The following is a 25,665-nucleotide window of genomic DNA, read 5'->3' on the forward strand; positions in this document are numbered from 1 at the left end:
AAGGACAAGGTCAGAAAGCACCTTATGTATAGGGAAAACCCTTGCTTTCTTTTTTCCCAGAGCCTCATACATCATATCATGTCTGGATAACTGAGTTTCTTCCTCCTCAATTTCCAGCGTGTCATAGATAGCCCCCATTAGCTCATCTACTTCCTCAAGAGACAATCTATACTTTGAGGCTTTGGATGTTGCTTGATCCTCTTCCTGATCGGAATCAGTGTCAGAGGAATCGGGGCTAATCAACGTGGGGCTAGGCTCCCTGAACATACGGGGCTCCCCTGAGCTGGGTGTTGTAAAGCATGGTGAGGAGGAGACTGCAGTTTTACTCGTGGAGGCAGCCGCAGCTGATCCCACGTCAGTGATTAACTCTCGGAGGGACTTAAAGGTCGACGCCATTTCCTCTTTAAAGGAGCCCAAAAATTTTGCCAAAGGGGAATCTGTCTCAGATTTAAGCAGGTTTGTAATGAATTGCTTGCATAGGGCTTTGTTAGAGCCAGAGGACAACCTATTCCCACAATTAGGGCACTTTTTGCGGCCTGCCTTGTCTTCCTTTGGTATCTCTTTAACCTGAAAATAAGAAGACAAAGGATTTTTAGCGCCAGCCCCCTGTCCCTCCTTAGAATCACCACTAACTGCACACAACCTAGCATGTGAGTAACCACCACTGTGGGGCACTACATAACCCATCCTACAAACACCACCGCTCCACCAGAGTAATAGCATGCCCGGCAGCCTACCTGGGATTGGCTGGTGCCTGTCTCCGCTGGAGTGTCCTGGGGAATAGTCTCCATAGTCCCCCTCTGGCGCTCCGGATCCCGCCGCTAGTCCGGTATTGCTGGACGCTGGTCGGGCTTTACAGGCACAGCGCTGGCTCTCCCTCTCCCCCTTGTACCCTAGAGACCCGGAACCGGAAGTCTCGGCACACAGAGATGACGCGGTTCCGCCGGAAGTGAACGCTCGGCGTCTCCGACCCCCTGCAACGAGGAGGGAAGATGGAAGGTTCCACTCACCACTCCTGGGGGAAACCGGCGTCATTCTGCCCCTGGCCACCTCGGCACTGGAAGGAGGAGGGTAACGGGTCTGCTCCGGTTCTAGCTGGACGGTACCCGAGCCAAAGAAAAAAGGTATGGACCCAAACTGCAGCCATAAACCAGGACCCGGTCCCTTAGGCTTGCAGGTTCTCAGGCAGCCCCTGAAAGGGGCCTCCAGGTTCCTGGCAACATGTTCCTCCGACGGAGGAAACACAAATGACTGACCAGGGACCTGAGGGACCGCCTTTTGAACTGTGGCAATGTGTTTCCTGTGTCGATGGGAGGAGCTCCATCTCTCAAGGGCTGTCCTGGAAGAACACTTGGGAAAAGAAGTTATTTTGATCCCAGTTGCTGTGCTGTCTGATTCACTCTCAGGCCTTCATGGACAGAAATGGGTAAAAAAAAAAAAAAAAAAGTTCAAACCATTCAAACCTCACCATCATGGGCAAGACGAAAGAGGCATGAGAGCTTTTATTTTTTTATTTTTTTTACCACCAACTTGCTGATTGGACAGCGAAGGAGCAGCAGAAGATTGATGAGGTTATCTCTCTGCATACCATGCTTTTTCCAACTACCAGCATGTTCCTTCTCTACACATTTGCATACAACACACCCGATTGGATACCTTGTTGAATGCTGCTGTACAAGGGATTGAAAGATATCAAGTCAAATTCAAGCGTTTTCCCTATTGTCACATGGCACCCCAGGCCCACGAGTCCCCCTTCTATTTACTTCCGTCCGTTACTCCTTCGGGTATCCGCATAGATCTACATGGCATGGACACTTCCTATTGTATGGCCAGTGGTGGGGTCCTGCTTGGGGTCCTTTTTTAGTTGTCAATGTAGCTGCCTGCTTGACGTGTACACTACCTATTGTATGGCCATTGGCCGTGTCCTGCTTGGGGTCCTCTTTTAGTTATCTATGTAGCTGCCTGCATGACGTGGACACTTCCTATTGTATGGCCAGTGGCAGGGGTCCTTTTTAGTTGTCAATGTAGCTGCCTGCATGACGTGGACACTTCCTATTGTATCGCCAGTGGCGGGGTCCTTCTTGGGGTCCTTTTTTTGTTGTCAATGTAGCTGCCTGCATGACGTGGACACTTCCTATTGTATGGCCAGTGACGGGGTCCTGCTTGGGGTCCTCTTTTAGTTGTCAATGTAGCTGCCTGCATGACCTGGACACTTCCTAATGGATGGCCGGCAGAGTCCCATCAGGAAAGAAAAGAGGGCAGATGTCATTGCAGGGGTTTAGCGGTCCCCCGCACTGGAACCAGCAGCAGCAAGGTTCCTAAACAGAGGCCTTGGGTGATATATGCTGGTTTCACAGTGTATGGGTTTAAGGAAAAAAACAAAAGGATTGCCAGGATGGACTGGAGGGGGCTGGGTTAAAAGTTAGTTTTATCCCGGAGTGGGGCTTTAATGATCCATTAATGAATATCGAAGCAGCATTATTTTGTGTCCATTATATCTGCCTGGAGTTGAGATTTTCTTCCACTTTACTTATTGAAAGGCAACAATATATGCGATTTGACCAAGGAAAAGCCTAAACATACATATCCTGTATATCTAAAATCAGGTACAGTGCGTTGAAAAAGTATTTATACCTCTTGAAATTTCCACATTTGGTCATGTTACAACCAAAAATGTAAATGTATTTTATTGGGATTTTATGTGATAGACCAACACAAAGTGGTGCATAATTGTGAGGTGGAAGAAAAATGACAAATGGTTTTTAAAATTGTTTTACAAATAAAAATATGTGAAAAGTCTGGGGGGGCATTTGTATTCAGCCCCCTTTACTCTGAAACCCCTAACTAAAATCTAGTGGAGCCAATTGCTTTCAGAAATCACTTAATTGGTAAATAGAGTCCATCTGTGTGTAATCTCAGCATAGATACAACTGTTCTGTGAAGCCCTCAGAGGTTTGTTAGAGAACCTTAGTGAACAAACAGCATCACGAAGGCCAAGGAACACACCAGACAGGTCAGTGATAAAGTTGTGGAAAATAAAGCAGGGCTAGATTATAAAAAAATATTCCCAAGCTTTGAACATCTCACGGAGCTCTGTTCAATCCATCATCCGAAAATGGAAAGAGTATGGCACAACTGCAAACCTACCAAGACATGGCCGTCCACCTAAACTGACCGGCCGGGCAAGGAGAACATTCATCAGAGAAGCAGCCAAAGAGGTCCATGGTGACTTTGAGGAACTGCAGAGATCCACAGCTCAGGTGGGAGAATCTGTCCACAGGACAACTATTAGTCGTGTTCTCCACAAATCTGCCCTTTATGAAAGAGTGACAAGAAGAAAACCATTGTTGAAATAAATCCTTAAGAAGTCCTGTTTGTAGTTTGTGAGAAGCCATGTGGGGGACACAGAAAACGTGGAAGAATGTGCTCTGGTCAGATGAGACCAAAATTTAACTTTTTGTCATAAAAGCAAAACGCTATGTGTGGGGAAAAAAACGAACACTGCACATCACCCTGAACACACCATCCCCACTGTGAAACATGGTGGTGGCAGCATCATGTGGTGGGGATGCTTTTCCTCAGCAGGGACAGGGAAGCTGGTCAGAGTTGATAGGGAGATGGATGGAGCCAAATACAGGACAATCTTAGAAGAAAACCTGTTAAGAGTCTGCAAAAGACTTGAGACCGGGGTGGAGGTTCACCTTCCAGCAGGACAATGACCTGCAACATACAGCCAGAGCTACAATGGAATGGTTTACATCAAAGAATATTCATGTGTTAGAATGGTCCAGTCACAGTCCAGACCTAAATCCAATTGAGAATCTGTGGCAAGACTTGAAAACTGCTGTTCACAGACGCTCTCCATCCAATCTGACAGAGCTTGAGATATTTTGCAGAGAAGAATGGACAGAAATGTCCCTCTCTAGATGTGCAAAGCTGGTAGAGACATTATTACAAGTATTGACTCAGGGGGGCTGAATACAAATGTACCCCCCACACTTTTCACATATTTATAAAAAATGTTGAAAACCATTTATAATTTTCCTTCCACTTCACAATTATTTACCACTTTGTGTTGGTCTATCACATAAAATCCCAATAAAATACATTTATGTTTTTTGGTTGTAACATAACAAAATGTGGAAAGTTTCAAGGGGTATGAATACTTTTTCAAGGCACTTGTACATGCAAAGTTGAGTATGTAAAAACAATGTAACGCTGAACAGTTTATTAGACATTTTGAAAGTGTCTGTAAAACGGATTACCGCAAATCCAACAGCGCGTTCCAGACGCAAAATTTCTTCTGGAGTCTGTTCCTCCCACCGGACACAACTAAGCGCAGCAGAGATCTTGGGGGCTGAAAAGAAAAGTAACAAGAGCTGCAGCATTAGACTCCACTCGGTATGTTGGGGATTTCTTGTTGCAGACACTCTATTGCAGATAAACTTGCAGCACTCTGCCAATTTAAAAAAGAGCAATAGGCCAAAGCTCTTTTGGCCATACTTCTCCTGTAGGTGACAGGAGTGCACTCAGATCTGCAGTCCGGTGACCCAGATTCAGCCAACAGCAGGCTAAAAGCATAGAGCTAGTCCAGGCTCTACAGGGATCCTGACAACAATGTCAGGATGCACCCAAATGCCTGATTGGCAGCTGGCTCAGCCTCTGAGAGCCCTCCCCAGCTGCCCCCACCCCCTCCCTAGCCCGGTACTCCAGTAAGCGCTGGGGGGGCAAAGCAGAGAGTGGAGACTGACAGGCACCAGCTCTCTGCTTACTGAAGACTGAGAACTAAGTGATCAGCGTTCTGAACGATCCATTCTTGGTGTAGAACCGTCAGGAGACAGATGCAGCATGTGATCGATGCCGCAGCCATCTAGTTACGTATGAATGATTGTTTTTCTTTTCTCTCTTTTTCCACAATTTTTTTAACCACTTCCTGACCGCACTATAGCCAAATCGTGGATACAGATACATATGACGTCCTCCCAGAACTGTACACCCAGCGCGCTCTGTGACCGCTGTGTCCTTCACACACAACTGACTACAGATCGGGGTAAAGAGCCAATCACGGCTGATCAAGATGTAAATACACTTCCTGGGTATCTGCATTCCTTTCCTCATGCTGACAGCGTGAGGAGAGAGCTGGTAAGCTGCTAGTGTTAAAGGGGACATCTACACTGATCATTAGTGTCCTGATGATCAGTGCTGACCATCAGTGCCACCTATCAGTGCTGACCATCAGTGCCACCTATCAGTGCTGACCATCAGTGCCGCCTATCAGTGAGACCATCAGTGCCGCCTATCAGTGAGACCATCAGTGCCGCCTATCAGTGAGACCATCAGTGCCGCCTATCAGTGAGACCATCAGTGCCGCCTATCAGTGAGACCATCAGTGCCGCCTATCAGTGAGACCATCAGTGCCGCCTATCAGTGAGACCGTCAGTGCCGCCTATCAGTGAGACCATCAGTGCCGCCTATCAGTGAGACCATCAGTGCCGCCTATCAGTGAGACCATCAGTGCCGCCTATCAGTGAGACCATCAGTGCCGCCTATCAGTGAGCCCATCAGTGCCGCCTATCAGTGAGCCCATCAGTGCCGCCTATCAGTGAGCCCATCAGTGAGCCCATCAGTGCCGCCTATCAGTGAGCCCATCAGTGCCGCCTATCAGTGAGCCCATCAGTGAGCCCATCAGTGAGCCCATCAGTGAGACCATCAGTGCTGCCTATCAGTGAGACCATCAGTGCTGCCTATCAGTGAGACCATCAGTGCCGCCTATCAGTGAGCCCATCAGTGAGCCCATCAGTGAGCCCATCAGTGAGCCCATCAGTGAGCCCATCAGTGAGACCATCAGTGCTGCCTATCAGTGAGACCATCAGTGCTGCCTATCAGTGAGACCATCAGTGCCGCCTATCAGTGAGCCCATCAGTGAGCCCATCAGTGAGCCCATCAGTGAGCCCATCAGTGAGCCCATCAGTGAGCCCATCAGTGCCGCCTATCAGTGAGACCATCAGTGCTGCCTATCAGTGAGACCATCAGTGACCATCAGTGCCGCCTATCAGTGACCATCAGTGCCGCCTATCAGTGACCATCAGTGCCGCCTATCAGTGACCATCAGTGCCGCCTATCAGTGACCATCAGTGCCGCCTATCAGTGACCATCAGTGCCGCCTATCAGTGACCATCGCTGATAGGTGGCACTGAGGGTCACTGATAGATGGCACTGCCTATCAGTGACCATTAATCCACCAAATTTTTTCCCCCCAAATTTTTGGTCTATATTTTTATTTAGCAAAAAATAAAAAAAACCGAGTGGTGATCAAATACCACCAAAAGAAACTCTATTTGTGTGAATAAAATAAAAATGTCATATGGGTACAGTGTTGCATGACCGTGGAATTGTCATTCAAAGTGCGACAGCGCTGATAACTGAAAATTGGCCTGGGCAGGAAGGGGGTAAAAGTGCCCAGAAGGCAAGTGGTTCAGAAAGTACAACTCCAGTGGATTACAAACATTGCAACCACTTCAGCAAACCATTATACAGATACATCCCTTTCTCTGCTGTCTGTCCCACAATATCGTGTCTGACTGCTAAATGGAAGATTTTAGACTTCCTTATAACCGACTGAGTTATGACTTGAAGATTTTTGTGGCGCTTCTCAGAGATGGTCAATGTGTGTGCAGAGATTTTTTTTTTTTTTTACGAGTTCATTATGCCTTTTATAGTGATTTACACACAGTCACATTTACAGGCTTAAAAGACTAAAAGTCCCTGAGCAGCAAAAAACGGTAATCACTTCAATACCCGGCCATAGTAAAATGACGTCCTCTAGTTTGTGGGGGAATATCTGAATGATGTCTATAGCTACAGGCATCATTCAGATATCAATCTTTCTGGCCGGCGATTCTGTGCACGAAGAACAATCATAGCAGCAGTTCCACCGCTTGATCGTTCTTATAGGCAACGGGGGGGGGACATCCCCCTCTCCCGCCGCCATCCGGTGCTTCTCCGGGCTCTCCCGTGCCATCAGGGGCCCCGAGAAAGAATCGCCCGCCGCCGGATGACGAGCATAGAGATTTCCGCTGACCAGATGGTTCACCAGTCATCTCTATGACCGTCAGAGGCCCGGGCATGACGTTATGAAACAAAGTAAACAAAGCCACGATCGCGGCTGTCAGCATGACATCAGTGAATTATTTTTGTCGATCTCATGCTTTCCAGCCTGGAGGAGAGATGTGGGGTCTTATTGACCCCACATCTCTCCATAAAGAGGACCTTTCACATAGATTCCTATTACAAGGGATGGTTACATTCCTTGTAATAGGAATAAAAGTGATAAAAAAACAAAACAAGACGCCCCTGTCCCCGTTAGCTCACGCGCAGAAGCGAACACCCACGTAAGTCCCGCCCACATATGTGAACGCCGCTCAAACCACACATGTGAGGTATTGCCGCATGCGTTAGAGCAACAATTATAGCACTAGACCTCCTCTGCAACTCCTCCTCTGTAACTCTAAACTGGTAACCTGAAACAAAATTTAAAGAGTCACCTATGGAGATTTTTAAGTACCGAAGATTGGCGCCATTCCTTGATTGTGCGCAATTTTAAAGCGTGACAGGTTAGGGATCTATTTACTCGGTGTAACATCATCTTTCACATTATATTTAAAAATTGGGCAAACTTGATTGTTTTGTCATTTTTTAATTCGTGAAACCGTTTTTTTTTTCCAAAAAAATGGCGTTTGAAAAATTATTGGGCAAATACTGTGTGAGATAAAAATTTGCAATGACTGTCATTTTATTCCCCAGGGTGTCTGCTAAAAAACATATATAATGTTTGGGGGTTCTGAGTAATTTTCTAGCAACAAAAAATTTGGATTTTTATATGAAGAAGAGAAATGCCAGAATAGGCCCGGTATTGAAGTGGTTAAGGGGACTTTCCTGGTCATTAGAACCTCAGGGTCCATTTACATTTGTGCCATGTTTTTATATTTGTTGTGTCACACGCACCATCGTGTGTTGCATTGAAGCAGCCCTATTGGATTCAACAGACTTTAGATACACAAAATGTTTCAATTATCTGACATGCCACATACGTTTTTCTAATGACGCACTATGATGCTTTTCCGTGTGGCGCAGCATGTTGCATTTAACCGCTTCAGCCCCGGAACATTTTACCCCCTTCCTGACCAGAGCACTTTTTGGGATTCGGCACTGCGTCGCTTTAACTGACAAATGCGCGGTGGTGCAACGTGGCTCCCAAACAAAATTGATGTTCTTTTTTGCCCCACAAACAGAGCTTTCTTTTGGTGGTATTTGATCACTTCTACGGTTTTTATTTTTTGTGCTATAAACAAAAAAAGCGACAATTATGAAAAAAAAAAAATATATAAAAAATATTTTTCACTTTTTGCTATAATAAATATATATAAACATTTTTTTCCTTCAGTTTAGGCCGATATGTATTCTTCTACATATTTCTGGTAAAAATAAAAAAAACGCAATAAGCGTATATTGATTGGTTTGTGCAAAAGTTATAGCGTCTACAATATAGGGGATAGTTTTATGGCATTATTATAATTTTTTTGTTTTGTTTCACTAGTAATGGCGGCGATCTGCCTACACCACCTGCCCCAAAGAAAAAAAAAAAAATATTATATATATATATATATATATATATATATATATATATATATATATATATATATATATTTTTTTTTTAATATATATATATATATATATATATATATTTTTTTTTTATATATATATATATATATATATATATATATATATATATATATATATATTTTTTTTTTATATATATATATATATATATATATATATATATATATATATATATATATATATATATAAAAATAAATATAAAAAAAAAAAGGAAAAAAAATAAAAAAAACCCTGCCCAAAAAATGAATAAATACTGACCCTGACCCAAACACGAACCCTGGCACTGACCTAGATCAAACCTTGATCTAGGTATTTATTTTATCTTTTTTTTTCTTCTTTTTTTTCCTCTCTCTCTGCAAGGGGGGAGGGGGAGAGAGTGCGAGAGCGCGAGAGAGAGAGAGAGAGCGAGAGCAAGAGAGACGGTGCATCTCTCTCTCCATTCAGAGAGAGAAAACACGGGGGCTTCATAGTGACTGATCAATGTGATAGCCAATCAGAGGTCATCACAGCGATTAGGTATGCTGTAATTGATTGTTAGTACTGGGTTGGGGGATTTCGGTGCTGGGAGCTCGCACAGCACAAAAAAGGGAGATACACAAATATGACAGAAAAAAAAAAAAAAAAATCCCAGTCCGGTGGGGCCACATATTTGCGTAGGCTCGGGGCCAAGAAGGTTAAAGTGCGTTTCATGAATGCACACGTTGCTGCAATGCATAGATATGAACTGTCTCTCCATTCCGACTTCTAACAAACATTTGTAGCCAGGAACACATGAAAGAAGTTATCAATAAAAAAAGAAAATACTTACCAAATGTTACACCTTCTTTTGGCTGTTCTTTAGTGAAGCTTAAACAATGTGGTAAACTTTTCAAAACAGATAAAAGCTGGAAAAAATTTATTAAAAAAAACATAATTTTAAGTGTCCAACCATCCTGCACATAAACATATTAATGAATAAAATGCCCATTAATTAGAAGAAAAGGCCAGTTCACCGATTATGATTTGTGCCATATGTAGGAGGTCACACACAGTACAAAGTGGGGAGAATATTGTGTTTGAGGCTCATAGGACCCCCTCTGTCAAGGGGATCACAATCTGCATGTTATCACCTATGAGACCCAGAAATGTTGGTACTTTGTATTGTACTCATTAAATGTCTCACTTAGGGCTCGTTCACACAGGCCTAGGCCCTTGTACACACGGTCGGACATTCCGACAACCAAAACCGATTTTCCGGAACTGTTGCATACACACGGTCGGACGAAGTTGTCAGAAAATCAGATCGTACTTAACGTGATGACGTTATTTCGTTATGACGGGACTACGTTCAGGCTAGTAGCCAATAGCTTTGGTCTAGGAATTTGATCCAAGCATTCGTGGCACTTTGTCCGATCGGAATTCTCTACACATGATCGGACAAGGGCTGATCGGATCATGTTGTCGGAAAATATTATAGCCCAGCTGGAAAACTTGGTCCGTCGGATACTCCGACGGAAACAGTCCGATGGAGCCCACACACAGTCGGATTATCCGACAACACGGTCCGATTGGACATTGTCCATCGGAATGTCCAACCGTGTGTACAAGGGCTTAGACCAAAAAGGATCCATTAACCACTTCAAGACCAGGCCTTTTTCTGACATAAAAATCTGTGTTTTTTTGCTAGAAATGTACTTAGAACCCCCAATATATATATAGATATAGAGAGAGAGAGAGAGAGAGAGAGAGAGAGAGAGAGAGAGAGAGAGAGAGATATATATATTTTTTTTTTTTTAGCAGAGACTAAAATAGTGGTCGTTGCAATATTTTATGTCACACTGTATTTGCGCAGCAGTCTTTATAAGTGCAATTCTTTTTTTTTTAAAATGCACTTTGTTTTGAAAAAAAATAAAACTAAACAAAAATTGTAAAGTTAGCCCAGTTTTTTGGGTCACCTCTCCTGTTGTCTATAAAAGTGATCACACAGGGACCACTTTTATGGCAAAGACGGCTACCTGTTGTAAATAAAGAAACTGGGGTGGTGGCAGCTAGCTGCTGCCATAACTCCGGTATTTAACCACTTGCCGACCGCTGCACACAGATATACGTCGGCAGAATGGCTCGTACAGGCAAATGGGCGTACCTTTATGTCCCTTTGAATTTGTCGCCTTGCGGATGTGCCCACGGGTCCCGCAAACACGATGTTTGCCAGCGGCCCGTGATCGTGAGACGGAGAGGCAGAACAGGGAGATGTAAACAAGGCATTTCCCGGTTCTGCCTAGTGACATGACAGAGATCACTGCTCTCGATGACAGGTAGCAGTGATCTGTCATGTCAGCGATAGCCCATTCCCCCCCCCCCCCCCCCCCCACAGTTAGAATCACTCTGTAATACACACTTAACCCCTTGATTGCCCTCTAGTGTTTAACCCCTTCCCTGCCAGTGTCATTTATACAGTAATCAGTGCATTTTTATAGCACTGATCAATGTATGAATGACAATGGTCTCAAAATAGTGTCAAAAGTGTCCGTTGTGTCCACCATAACGTCGCAGTGCCGATATTAAAAAAAAAAAAAAAAAAAAAAAAAAAAAAAATCACAGATCGCCGCCATTACTAGTAAAAAATTATTTTTAATTAAATAGTAATAAAAATGCCATAAATCTATCCCCTATTTTGTAGATGCTATAACTTTTGCGCAAACCAATCAATATACGCTTATTGCGATTTTTTTTTACCAAATATATGTAGAAGAATACATATCGGCCTAAACTGAAGAAATTTATATTATTATATATATATTATATATATAATTTTAATTTTTATTTTTATTTTTTTGGGGGGAGAGATAAAATTATATATATATATATATATATATATATATATATATATATATATATATATATATATATATATATATATATATATCTTCTTTTTTTTTTTTTTGTCAAAGAGAGACAAAGATACATTGTGCCTTTCCTCTCCATTCACAGGGAGAGACACACAGGGGCGGGCTCACAGTGACTGATCATTGTGGTGGAAGGAAATAAAGAATATTTTTTTCCCCCTCTTTCTTCTGTTTTGAGGACACATTTTATACCTTTTTCTTGATCACTGTGGCAGCCAAATAGAGGCTACCACATCAATTAAGTGACCCGTAAATTGTGAGTTCTGAGTCAAGATCACTAGTACAGTACACGGTGGGGGGGCTCTTGGTGAGACCCCGGTCTCTGTGCTGGGAGTGCGCTGTGGATACAGGAGGGAGATACGCAGAGTTCAAAAGCCCAATGCAGTGAGGCCGCGTATATGTGTTGCATCAGCGTCAAGGGGTTAAAGTGCACAGACTGGTGTCGGTTCTGTTCCAGCAGTAGGGGGCACTGTCTTGACGTTTTTCACAAGTTTCAGATTACTTTAACCGCTTCAGCCCCAGAAGATTTTACCCCCTTCTTGACCAGACTACTTTTTGCGATTCGGCACTGCGTCGCTAGCGTGGTCGTCCTGCGACGCTGCAACCAAACAAAATTTACGTCATAAATAGAGCTTTCTTTTGGCGGTATTTGATCACCCCCGCGTTTTTTATTTTTTGCGCTATAAACAAAAAAAAAAAAAAAAGCGACAATTTTGAAAAATGTTGCTATAATAAATATCCCCCAAAAATATATAAAAAGTTTAGAATGATACGTATTCTTCTACATATTTTTGGTAAAAAAATAAAAAAAAATTTAAAAAATAAAATCGCACTAAGCTTATATTGATTGGTTTGCACAAAAGTTATAGCGTCTACAAAATAGGGGACAGTTTTATGGCATTATTATTAATTTTGTGTTGGAGCAAATTCAACTTTTATAATAGATTGTATGTTAAAGCGGATCTGCACACATGATTTTTTTTTTTTTTGTGCAGTTTAAAATTACTATCTTTCTAAAGTCAGACTCCCTTTTAGTTTCCTTTCCGGTATCCAGGTCCGTTTTTCTGTCAAATCATCATTTATAAAAAATAATGCACAGCAGTTTTTATCTTGCTTGTGGGCATTTGAAGCCCACAAGCAATCACTTCCTTGTTCCCCTACATTCCTTGCTGGTTCCCGTGCATGCTCAGTGGTAACTGCGCTGAGCGATGTAAACTTCTTTGTTGCCATCACAATGGGTGGCGTCTTAGGAAGTTCCCGCCCCCGTTGTGATGTGAAGCGTCATGTCAGTTGAAATCCTGCAAGATTTCGCGGCGGCACTCTGCACTGACTCCTGGGGTGACTGACACGAGATCCCAGGAGACAGTGCAGCGGGGACAGGAAATGATGCGGATACCCGCAAAATCCCCGCCCACAGCCAGATAACAAAGGGAATATACACAAGGCCACCGATTTAAAGGTACGCTAAAATAAAATAAAAAAAATAAAAATTTCCATTGAGCACTCTGGGCTAGATTTGGAAACAAGTGAGCTTAACTAGGAAAATTGTGTGCAGAACCACTTTAAGTGGGGAAGTGATTTTTACCCATTTTTTTTTTTTTTCATTTCTTCTCTTTTCTCTGTTTTTTTTTTATTTAAAAAACAAAAAAAAAAGGAAATCCTGTGTGAAGGGGCCCTTAGATTTCTTCAAACTGTATTGAAATGTCAGCTCAGATACAGTGTATAGAAATGGGAAGCCATACAGAGACTATAGGTGGATTCCAATCCTTTGCAAAAAAAATAAAAAATGCATGCAGTTTTCCACATCACACTGCCCTTCACCCAAGAGCTCCATTGCAGTATGGACAGGACACATAGAAAACAACTGTCTTCTGTGTACCCTAAAGCCTCATACACACGATCGGACTTTGTACAAACTTTCCAGTGGATTTTTGTACAAAGGGCGTCGGCCGTGAACTTGTATTGCATACACACGGCAGGACTTTTTCAGCCAACTTTCACCAAATCACGTGTTTTTTTCTGCTCTTTACCGCCACCTTTGGTCAACTTCTGTATTGTTCTCTGATCTTTTGCATTGGTTCTGAGCAGGCGTGTTTGTACGATGGTTTTCTGTACACACGATCGGACTTTGCTCCATCGGACTTTTGTTGCCAGAAAGTTTGTCCGTTCGCACAGCCAACAAAAGTCAGATGAAAACCGAAAAAGTTTGGAGCGTACACACGGTCAAATGTTGCCTTAAAACAGCTAATTTGCATGTTTGTTGTTAAAAAGTCAGATCATGTGTGTATGGGCCTTTAGTGTGACTGTCATTGATCTGGAGCAGAAAAAACGCCAATCACCGCACACTGTGTGAACGATCCCAAAAAAAAAAAAAACAGCACAAATCTGATCTTGAAAATCTGGCCCTTTCTTCATGTGGACAGTCTACCTCACAAAAAGCTGGTTACCATTTCGGCTCCATGTTTAGACAGCACAGCTTCCAGCTCCTTAGAAGTGCACATAGGAGGAACGGGGAATGTCTTCTGCATCACTATAGGGCCAACATCGAACCTAAAGAGACACAAATTCACATCAAACACGATTCCAACACTGACCATAGGATGGGTTTGATTCATGAAAACTGGAGAAAACCATAAAGCTGCATACATCAGACTCATTGCTTGCTGTTTCTATTACCAGCGGCTGTACAGGATGTCCTTCGCTCTAACTGTCATTACTTAGCCCCCCAACCGCGGAAGACCGAGTGCATTAAGAAAACATGTGCAGTATGTGAGTTAACCTGTTTCCCCTGAAAATAAGACCTAGCGTGATTGTCGGTGATGGCTGCAATATAAGCCCTACCCTGTTTCCTCAAAATAAGCCCTACCCTGAAAATAAGACCTACAAGGACTTTAACTAGGGCTTATTTGGGGGTAGGGCTTATATTACAGCCATCACCAACAATCACGCTAGGTCTTATTTTCGGGGAAACAGGGTACGTCAGAAGTATTATCTGTAATGGTAAGATACTTCCCCCTTCCCTTTAATATTTTGTGATCAATTTAATTAGAAGACTGTATTTCTCCATAGATATATAAGGACAATTCCTTCTGAAGAAGCAAATTTGCGAAACATGTAGACTGCAGGGGTCTCAAACTTGCGGCCCTCCAGCTGTTGCAAAACTACAAGTCCCATGAGGCATTGCAAAGGCTGACCATTACAAGCATGGCTCCCACAGGCAGAGGCATGATGGGACTTGTAGTTTGGCAACAGCTGGAGGGCCACCAGTTTGAGACCCCCTGATGTAGAGCATGGGTGCGCAACCTGTGGCCCTCCAGCTGTTGCAGGACTACAAGCCCCATGATGCATTGCAAGCTGCTGACAGTTACTAGCTTGACTCCCAAAGTCAGGGGCATGATGGGAGTTGTAGTTCCATAACAGCTGGAGGGCCACAGGTTGAGCACCCATGATGTAGAGGATCACATTCTGGACCTACATCTCCACTATCTTGTGGGGTTCCCACTGTTCAAGTCTGTATCACTTTGCTATTGTATGCAATCATTTTTTTTATATATTGCGTTTATTAATGTGCATCAAGTTGTTTTTCTACAATAAAATATATTTTTTTTATATTCAGTTGTCCATTCCCTGGGTACCGAGAGTCCATTAATTTTCTCTTTGTCATGGGTCAATTTTTGGAGTAGCTCCTGACATCCCCCATACCTGTAATGGTAAGAATTTGATTTCTACCATTCATTTGTAAAATGCATAAAAGGCCACAAAATATCTGCAAGAATTTGGAGTGATAAAAAAAAAAAAAAAAAAAGTATGAAGGGGTCTCCAGATGCTTTAATTTTTAAACTGGCCCCATGACCTCCAATCATCTGGCAGCATTGTATGCCATCAACTTAGTCAGCTGGGTGGTAAACTACTCCTATGTCTTCCTCAAGTACCACAGTAGGTTTATATCACAATGCAGATTAAGTCAGTTGACGTGTTTCAGCCTATAAGGCCTTAGTCATTACGACTAAGGCCTTATAGGCTGAAACACGTCAACTGACTTAATCTGCATTTGTTCACTGTGACTATTCAATAAAACGAAGAAATTTTAAAGAACAACTGGAGTGAGGTTCATTTTTTGTACATTACTCTACTCAGCACAGCGACTGGATCGAGCACCTGGGAGCTCCGCTATCTATGTGGTGTATGGGTAGTAGCACTGACTTTTCTGTTTATACTTTAAACCAACAAGCAAACCAGAAAGACGTCATCAGCAGTCACTTCCGGTTCACGTGTAGATATTCTGTGCAGACGTCAAATCTGGTGCGCAGCGTGGAGCAGCAGGATGGTGAGCGGGGTCTGGACCAGAGCGAAACAACTAGCAAGATGGCACACGTGGAGTGCAAAATGGGAACACTATAGGGGAAGGTGAGCGGAGACCGGAGAGAGTACTGAATGGCAGAGGATCAGCAGAGCTGGACAGGAGGTGAGTGGGGACCAGAGGGAGAGAGGAGGATCAGCAAACCAGGGGATCAGCAGAGCTGGGGGTTACTATTGAGTGGGGGGATCTGCGGAGCTGGGGGATACTACTGACCAGGGGATCATCAAAACTGGGGATACTACTAAATAAGCATCAGCAGAGCTGGGTGTACTACAAAGCAGGGGATCTGCTGAACATGAGTACCAATGAGCCGGGGATCTGCTGGGCCCCTTTAAAAACAAAGCTTAACCACTTGCAGACCGGACCATTTTGCTGGTCAAAGACCAGACCACTTTTTGCGATTCTGCACTGCGTCGCTTTAACTGACAATTGCGCGGTCGTGCGACGTGGCTCCCAAACAAAATTGACGTCCTTTTTTTCCCACAAATAGAACTTTCTTTTGGTGGTATTTGATCACCCCTGCGGTTTTTATTTTTTGCGCTATAAACAAAAATAGAGCGACAATTTTGAAAAAAACGCATTATTTTTTACTTTTTGTTATAATAAATATCCCCCAAAAATATATAAAAAAAAAAAATTTTTTCCCTCAGTTTATACGTATTCTTCTACATATTTTTGGTAAAAAAAATTGCAATAAGCGATTATTGATTGGTTTGCGCAAAAGTTATAGCGTTTACAAAATAGGGATAGTTTTATAGCATTTTTATTAATAATTTTTTATTATTTTTTTTTTTTTTTACTAGTAATGGCGGCCGGCGATCAGCGTTTTTTATTGTGACTGCGACATTGTGGGGGACCCATCGGACATTTTTGACACATTTTTGGGACCGTTGTCATTTATACAGTAATCACTGATATATAAATGCAGTGATTCCTGTGTAAATGACACTGGCAGTGAAGGGGTTAACCAGTGGGTGGCAGTGTATGGGGTTAAGTGTTCCTAGGGGTGTGTTACTAACTGTGGGGGGGTTGGGCTTTCATTTAGTGAACACTGATCTCTGCTCCATTCACATGGAGCAGAGATCAGCGTCACTTGTTGCTAGGCAGAATGGAGAAATGCTGTTTACTCTGCATTTCCTCCATTCGGCCGCTCCGTGAGACGATCGTGGGGATGCCCGCGGCGATCGAGTCCGCGGGTCCCGCGACCGGACTCACGGGGGTCCCGACCAGCGCGGGAGCTGTGTCTATGGACACAGCAGCAGGACTTGGGGCACCTGTGCGGGCTCACCCCCCTGGGGAAGCGGCTTTCCGTGGGGGCACCCGATGAAGAGGAGGAGCCAGGATCACCGGTGGGGCACCCCAGAAGAGGATCAGGAATGCTCTGTGCAAAAAGATTGCACAGCAGGTAAGTATAGCCGTGTTTATTATTTGTATTTAAAAAAAAAAAAAACACACAGGGTTTACAACCCTTTTGAGGGCTCCTCAGCCACTCTATCATGGGGCAATGTTCCTTTCTGCACATGAATACTGCCGTGCCTTACCTCTTTGGTCTAATTTGCATGATTGTGACTCCAGTCTTCTCATCCCCATTCAGCACGGTGTGGATTACGGGAGCAGGTCCTCTCCACCGAGGAAGGAGACTCGGGTGTACGTTCAATATCCCGCTGGAGGAAAAAAAAAAAAAAAACAGTCAGCACAGGCTCAGACACACGTCCACGTAAATCACACACTGCATTTTACCTACTAAGGGAACTTTAAAATGAGGTCCTCACTGAGGAGTCGTCCAAACGAAGCCACCACTCCCACATCGAACTTCTGGCACTGCCCCGTGTCCGGCCACTGGTGTACGGGGATCCCGTGGTCATCGGCGTAATTTGTCACCGGAAATCCTTTCGGCAATAAACACGGCAGAGAAACCACTTCCAGTCTTTCAATGAGAGCCTCTTCTGTTCTACTGCTTTGTCAATAGAAGAGAATGGAAGGTGCAAATTAGACATACAGCATCTCACAAAAGTAAGTACACCCCTCACATTTAAAAATAAATAAATAAAATCTTTTCTTCTATCTTTTCATGTGACAACACTGAAGAAATGACACTTGTCTACAATGTAAAGTAGTGAGTGTACAGCTTGTATAACAGTGTACACTTGCTGTCCCCTCAAAATAACTCAACACACAGCCATTAATGTCTAAACCGCTGGCAACAAAAGTGAGTACACCCCTAAGTGAAAATGTCCAAATTGGGCCCAATTAGCCATTTTCCCTCCCCGGTGTCATGTGACTCGTTAGCGTTACAAGGTCTCAGGTGTGAATGGGGAGCAGGTGTGTTAAATTTGGTGTCATCGCTCTCACTCTCTCATACTGGTCACTGGAAGCTCAGCATGGCATCTCATGGCAAAGAACTCTCTGAGCATCTGAAAAAAAAAATATATGATTGTTGCTCTACATAAATATGGCCTAGGCCAGTGATGGCGAACCCTCGGCACCCCAGATGTTTTGGAACTACATTTCCCATGATGCTCAGCTACACTGCAGAGTGCCAGTTCATCATGGGAAATGTAGTTCCAAAACATCTGGGGTGCCAAGGGTTCGCCATCACTGGCCTAGGCTATAAGAAGATTGCCAAGACCCTGAAACTGAGCTACAGCACGGTGGCCAAGACCATACAGAGGTTTAACAGGACAGGTTCCACCCTTTTTAGATATTGTATGATCACTAGTCTCACACTTTTTATTGTTTGATATTTGGTCTAGCGCCCCTTTTATGAGTATATTTATAGCACTACAGGTTTTTTTCTTGTTTTTCTAGGGAGCAGCTATCAGTGTTTCATTTAGCACATATTTTGATTCATTGATTATTTTATTGTTTAATTTTTCATACATTTTTTATTACTAATTGTAGTGGCGCGGGGTTTAATAGTTGCTGTGTTGTCAGCCACTCTTTTTCACATCCACTCAGAACAGGCCTCGCCATGGTCCACCAAAGAAGTTGAGGTCACGCGCTCAGCGTCATATCCAGAGGTTGTCCTGATGGGAACAAGATGTACGAGTGCTGCCAGCATTGCTGCAGAGGTTGCAGGGGTGGGGGGGTCAGCCTGTCAGTGTTCAGACCATACGCCGCACAACCAAATAGAAAGCTCTATTTGTGGGGGGGGTAAACATATTTGTTTACAGCGTCGCACGACCGTGCAATTGTCAGTTAAAAGTAACAAAGTGCCGTATTGGAAAAAATGGCCTGGTCATAAATCTTCCGGAGGTCAAGTGGTTAAAACAACAAATGACACAATATGATGAAAAGCAATGAAAAGTGATGAAAACACAGGGTGCCGGAACTGACCCCTGAATAAATTATTTAGTCAGGATATATATATATATATATATATATATATATATATATATATATATATATATATATATATATATATATATAAATCATCTATATCTCTCCATGTATATATTTTGTATTAGATTTTTTTTTTCCTGAATTGGCCCTGCCTGTACCATGTGATCACTGTGACCAATCACAGCTAGCAACACAAGTGCATAGCTCCCAACTGTCCCTGATTTGGAGCAATGTCCCTCTTTCCCCCTCATTTGTCCCTCATGTTGGTCTGATCCGTATAGATGTATATAAAATGCACTTTTTATCTATCAAAAAGTGTTTTCCAGCGCTAAACCTTTCATCTGATTTCTAAATTGCTGCATTTGTAAATTCCAAAGGAATAGTAGTGTAAAAAAAAAAAAAAAAAAAGCACTTGTGGGTTTAACCAATCTTGTTTTTTTGTACAATATTCCTTTAAGGGGGCGTGACCAGGGGGTGTGTCCTATGCCTGCATACTTTTGCTGATAGGTGTCCCCTCATTCCCATCTCAGAAAGTTGGGAGGTATACAAATGTATACAATGAAAGGAAGCCATTCATTATTTACAATTGTCTGTTGTGATTGGTCACAGCAATCACATGGTCCCGGCAGCGGGGCCAGTACACTTGGTCTGTCTAGAGAGAGGAGAGAGAGATATCACGGCTCCAGGTAGGTCAAGCGACAGTAGAAAACCTCCTCGTCCAGCTTGGAAGCCCAGGTGCCAGCAATGCATGTAGCAATCAAAAACAGGAAGAAGATCTGGACAGCCGCACTCAAAAAACGTTTTTTTGCCTTTTATTCAAAAATTCTTGTGAACAAAAATACAGCAGGAACAGACAGGAGCCAACGCGTTTCACACTTCAATGTAGTGTTTAGTCATATCTTAGTCTGTCACGATCTGTCATCAGCGACAGATCGCACCACGGTGCGTGAGGTGTGTTTCGGGGGGAGGGGAAAGACGTCCATCTGGAACATGGGAAGTCCCGCCCAGTCGTCATTTTAGAGTAGGCCGGGGGCAAGGAAGTGGCTAATCAAAGTACGCATCAGTCACCTGTATCTGTGGAGGATCTTCAGAGACTCCAGGGCAAAGTCATCCGTTCCAAAGAAGACGACGTTCCAAGGCGGGCCGGATCTGTGCGTAGAACCGCCATTGGCTGATAATGTCTGGCCCCCAGAACGAAAGGATCTGTATATACAGGGTCTGTGATTGGCTGATAATGTCTGGCCCCCAGAATGAAAGGATCTGTATATACAGGGTCTGTGATCGGCTGATAATGTCTGGCCCCCAGAATGAAAGGATCTGTATATACAGGATCTGTGATCGGCTGATAATGTCTGGCCCCCAGAATGAAAGGATCTGTATATACAGGATCTGTGATCGGCTGATAATGTCTGACTCCACAAATGAAGAGGTCTGTGATCGGCTGATAATGTCTGCCCTGTCACTGATCTGTGTACGGGTTGTCCATGGAGGACAGATCCCCCCAGTCCTCTCTCAGGGGCCCCCTTGTCTCTGTAGATTTTGGGATGAATACATTCTTCATATGTCCCCCTCCTCCCGCATATATCCCGGTGACAGCCATGGTACACGGCGCCCTCCACAATGTCCTCCCTCCCACCTGTCACACACAGGGCTCCCCACACCCGAGAGGGCCACACGGGCCGGGGATAGCACAGCCCCCTCCAGTACGGAGTATACAGGCCCATAAGTCCTTCATAAACTCCTCCACAGGAGGCCACACCGGCTTCAACTACTTCCGCAACCTTCCCCGCCGTGCCGCTCCGTGGGCGCCGCCATCTTTGAAACCGGTGCGCTCCCTAAAACCGTCCGCCGGAAACAAAGAGCAGGAGGGAAGGTTCCTAGCGGGACACAGGCGCTGAATGGCTGAGAGCCCTGCTCATAGAAATGTCTTTGTTTTCTGTGTCATCTATAGAAAAGAAGACACCAAATATGAAAGAGAGATTTTATTTGTTTCTCTGTTGACCAGTGTCAGTATATATATATATATATATATATATATATACACCTAAATTGATGAAGAAATTCGATTTTTTACATTTTTTTTAATTGGATATATTTTATAGCAGAAAGTAAAAAATGTATATATTTTTTTCAAAATTGTCAGTCTTTTTGTAGTGCAAAAACTAAAAACCTCAGAGGTGATCAAATAGTTTTTCTAAAATTGTAGACGTTATAACTTTTGCAAAAAACAATTTTATTTTTAATTTTTTTACCAAAAATATGTAGCAGAATACATATTGGTCTAACTTGATGAAGACATTTAGATTTTTTTATTGGGTGTGTTTTATAGCAAAAAGTAAAAAAAAAAATATATTTTTTTTTCAAAATTGTCCATCTTTTTTTTTTTTGTTTATAGCACAAAAAATTAAAAACGCAGAGGTGATCAAATACCACCAAAAGAAAGCTCTGCTTGTGGGGAAAAAAGGACATCAATTTTATTTGGGTGCAACGTCACACGACCGCGCAATTGTCAGTTAAAATGACGTAGTGCCGTATCGCCAAAAATGGCCTGGTCATTAAGGGGGTAAAACCTTCCGGAGGTCAAGAAGACACTAAATATGAAAGATTTTTTTTTTTTCTCTGTTGACCAGTGTTGATATATATAAACCTAAATCGATTGAAGAAATTCGATTTTTTTACATTTTTTTTATTGGATATATTTTATAGCAGAAAGTAAAATATATATATTTTATTTTTTCAAAATTGTCAGTCTTTTTTTGTTTATAGCGCAAAAAAATAAAAACCGCAGATGTGATCAAATATTTTTTTCCAAAATTGTAGACCCTATAACTTTTGCAAAAAAATTTTTTTTTTTATTTTTTTTTACCAAAAATATGTAGCAGAATACATATTGGTCTAACTTGATGAAGATATATATATATTTTTTTTTGGGTGTGTTTTATAGCAAAAAGTAAAAAAAAAAAAATATCTATTTTCAAAATTGTCGGCCTTTTTTTGTTTTTTTTGTTTATAGCACAAAAAATAAAAACCCGCAGAGGTGATCAAATACCACCAAAAGAAAGCTCTATTTGTGGGAAAAAAAGACGTCAATTTTATTTGGGTACAATGTCGCACGACCACGCAATTGTCAGTTAGAGGTTTATCTTTTTTTTTTCTCTGTTGACCAGTGTTAGTATATATATAAAAATAAATTGATGAACAAATTCAATATTTTACTTTCCTGAAAGGCTCCATGGCAGCATACGTGTGGGTAGCCCCGCCTCCACGATTACCCAATAGGACCCAACTCCCATAAATCTTTGCTCCTGGCTACTATCAGTGTTCCTTTTTTGTCCTCCCCAGTAGGACCAGATGGTTTCTTTCCTGGAAATAAAACTTCACGACGATCGATTGGCTGATTGACTGAGAATTTTTCCTCCGATAGGCCCTGACTGTTAAGCAGGGTATGGAGAGTATTTGCAGAGTAGCGCTGAAGAAAGGATTTCCTACCTGAGTGCGCACGGTCTGTGTCCCGTTGCTATGGGTGACCATTATCTGCTGGAGGTATGGCGTGTGTGTTCCAGTCCGTTCGGCCAGGTGATCGTTGGTGGAGTGGTGAGCCTTTTATCTATCCATGGCAGCATTGTATTTGTGTGTATTTCTTTTGTTTGTCTTGCGGTCTCCTCCATGCCATTTGCGTTCGCTTCCGCGTTCCAGCAAACCTCTCTCCTACTTCCGGGTTATGCAGGCGTTCTGCGCATGTGCGAACCCGGTATGAGACCGAGGCTTGGTTCCCGCGCATGCGCGCGAGCGCCTCGCGTCTGACGTCGGCGATGACGTCACGGGCGCCAAATTTAAAAGGCTTTGGAAGCTGTCAGAACCCTGGGAATGTTTGCAGTGGTCGCAGCGACTTCCCGGGGCTGTCAGCGCGGCGGTTTAAGGTAAGAGCATGTCCCTTAGGCTGGGGAAATGCTTTTTAAAAAAATAAATAAAAAAAATGTGTGTTTTATTTTTCTCTTTGGTTGCAGTGTTTCTTAAACTGTGGGTTTATTGTGAATATGGACGCCTTACTGCCTCCTAGTGGCCAGCCCGCTCATGTTAGGTAGGTCTTTAGTATTTATGCTTTTTATATATTGGAGAGAGTGTTTGGCATAGGTAGGATTGACTGTGTATCCTTTTCTCTCTCTGTCTGTTTTACCCTTACAGCCCTTCTGGGTCTGATCCACAACCTATCACTTCTAGACGCAGTGGATCATCAAGATCACACCGCCATAAATCCTCCTCAAGATCTAGCCAGCATAGGTCAAGATCTGAACAGCATAATAAGAATTATTCTCACCCCCCTGCTGCTCACTCCAGCAAGCATACGGAAAAATCATGCTGGGGGTGCAGGATGCCTGTTCCTTCGGACGTATCCTTATGCGATCATTGCTTCTCCAAAGCTGCAGATGAGAGGGATGATGCAGACCAGCGTTTAGAGTCAATAGTAAGACGGGTTGTGAAGGAGTCTCTGCAGGAGAGAGACGCTCTACAGCTGTGTGAATCCCCGTCAGAATTATTGGCTCCTCCACCTGGAGAGAACCCATTGCAGGAGACATGGGAATCCTCTCAGCCAAGCCGCCTATCTGCTCCCATCTCAGATAGTGAATCTGACTGTGAGGATCTTGGTTTAGGTTTTGACTATGGACTGGTGCCTTCATTGGTCAAAGCAGTGAGAGAGGCTCTGAAGTGGGAAGACCCTGTTACTTCCCCACCAAAGCAGAGAAAGTTCTTTAAACAGCTCAATAAGGAGCGACAATTTTTTCCCTTCCTTTCAGAGTTGGGTGACATTATTACCGAGGAATGGAGCAAGGTGGATAAAAAGGGTTCCATGCAGTCAAAAATCCTGAAATTATATCCCTTTAAAGAAGAGGATGTGAAGCACCTGGAGTCAGCACCACTGGTGGATGCAGCACTCATGCGTTTGGTGAGATATGTAACCCTACCCTTAGAGGATACGGTATCCTTTAAAGATCCTTTGGAAAGGCGGATCGATTCAGACCTTAAGAGGATATATCTGACTTCTGGAATGGCTTGCAAACCAGTGCTTGCAATGGCAGCAGTATCCAAGGCCATAGAATCATGGGCTGACTCTGTAGAGGAATTCCTGAGGGGTATTTCTATTGAGTCAGCAAAAGACTCCCCTATTCAAGAAATCAGGATGGCGTCTGCCTTTTTGGGGGAGGCATCTATTGATGTTATCCGCCTGATATCTCGGGATATGTTAGCAGCAGTCTCAGCTCGCCGTGCGTTATGGCTCCGTCCATGGCTGGCGGATCCAGCATCCAAACAGGCCTGGTGCAGTATTCCCTTTGAGGGGTCATCTTTGTTTGGTAACAAGCTGGATACTGCCATATCCCGGGCTACAGGTGGGAAATCTGGGTTTCTTCCCCAGGACAGACGTCTTCAAAATCAAAGGCGTCCATTTCCTAGAAGACAAGGCCCTGATCGTGCCAGGGAGGCGCGGAGCTATAGACCTGGTCGAGAATTCTCAAGGTCATGGAGATCCAGGCAATCTTCTTTCAAAAATACCTCAAAAGGGGGTTCGTCTGGCAAGCAGGATTCCGCGAAATCCTTTTGAAATTGGGCCCGCTCAAACTTGTCAGGTGGGGGCTCGTCTTCTCCACTTCAGGCATGTTTGGGCGGCCTCAATTCGGGATTTTTGGACTGTAAAAACAATTTCCTCAGGTCACAAGTGGGGTTTTATCAGCACCCCAAAGCTAAGATTTATTCCCACAAATCTTCCAGAATCAAAAGAGAAGAAACAAGTCCTATTGACCTACGTGAACTCTTTACTGGATCAAGGCGCAGCCGTTCCCGTTCCAGAAGAAGAACGTGGAGAGGGCATGTATTCCCCTTTGTTTCTGGTTCAAAAGAAAAACGGCACATGGAGGCCGGTAATAGATTTGACCCATCTCAATTCCTTCATTCGCAAAGAGAAGTTCAAGATGGAATCTCTGCTTACCATCCAGCAGTCCGTGTATCTGGGGGACTGGGTGATATCAGTCGATTTGAAGGACGCTTACTTCCATGTTCCCGTGGCAAAGGAGTTTCAACAATACCTCCGCTTTGCAGTAGGCATTCAACATCTTCAATTTACATGTCTTCCCTTTGGGTTAACAACGTCCCCACGGGTCTTCTCCAAAGTTCTTTTGGCAGTTGTGGCCTTTCTCAGAGTCAAAGGTGTTCGTCTCCATCACTATCTCGACGACCTTCTTCTGCTATCCCAGAACAAAGATCAGCTCTTGCAGCACAAAGACCTAGTCATCTCCACTCTACAGGAGTTCGGGTGGCTTCTGAACTTAGAAAAGAGTCACCTAGATCCAACTCAGTCTCTTGTTTTCCTAGGGGCGCAGTTCAACACAGCAGAAGGTACTATCG

General features: G+C 43.4%; 1 protein-coding gene across 2 annotated transcripts in view; it reads right to left on the minus strand.

Annotated features, from left to right (window-relative positions):
• Positions 1-21,112, minus strand: part of LOC143958225 (methionyl-tRNA formyltransferase, mitochondrial-like) — a 43,916-nt gene extending 22,804 nt beyond the window's left edge. Inside the window, exons 1-6 of one of the 2 annotated variants that reach the window (XM_077467724.1) lie at positions 20,335-21,112; positions 17,669-17,881; positions 17,466-17,588; positions 14,012-14,114; positions 9,488-9,563; positions 4,266-4,357 (exon numbers count right to left, since the gene is read on the minus strand). In XM_077467724.1, the coding sequence (XP_077323850.1) occupies positions 4,266-4,357; positions 9,488-9,563; positions 14,012-14,114; positions 17,466-17,588; positions 17,669-17,881; positions 20,335-20,990 (1,263 nt within the window). In that variant the 5' untranslated portion in view covers positions 20,991-21,112. The remainder of the gene's footprint in view (positions 1-4,265; positions 4,358-9,487; positions 9,564-14,011; positions 14,115-17,465; positions 17,589-17,668; positions 17,882-20,334) is intronic. The other variant, XM_077467725.1, reaches the window with a different exon arrangement.
• Positions 21,113-25,665: the final 4,553 nt, after the last annotated feature.

This window comes from Lithobates pipiens, unplaced genomic scaffold (assembly GCF_037356315.1).
Source record: "Lithobates pipiens isolate NorthernLeopardFrog02 unplaced genomic scaffold, aLitPip1_a1.2 Scaffold_6, whole genome shotgun sequence".
In the NCBI taxonomy this organism is placed as follows: Eukaryota; Metazoa; Chordata; class Amphibia; order Anura; family Ranidae; genus Lithobates; species Lithobates pipiens.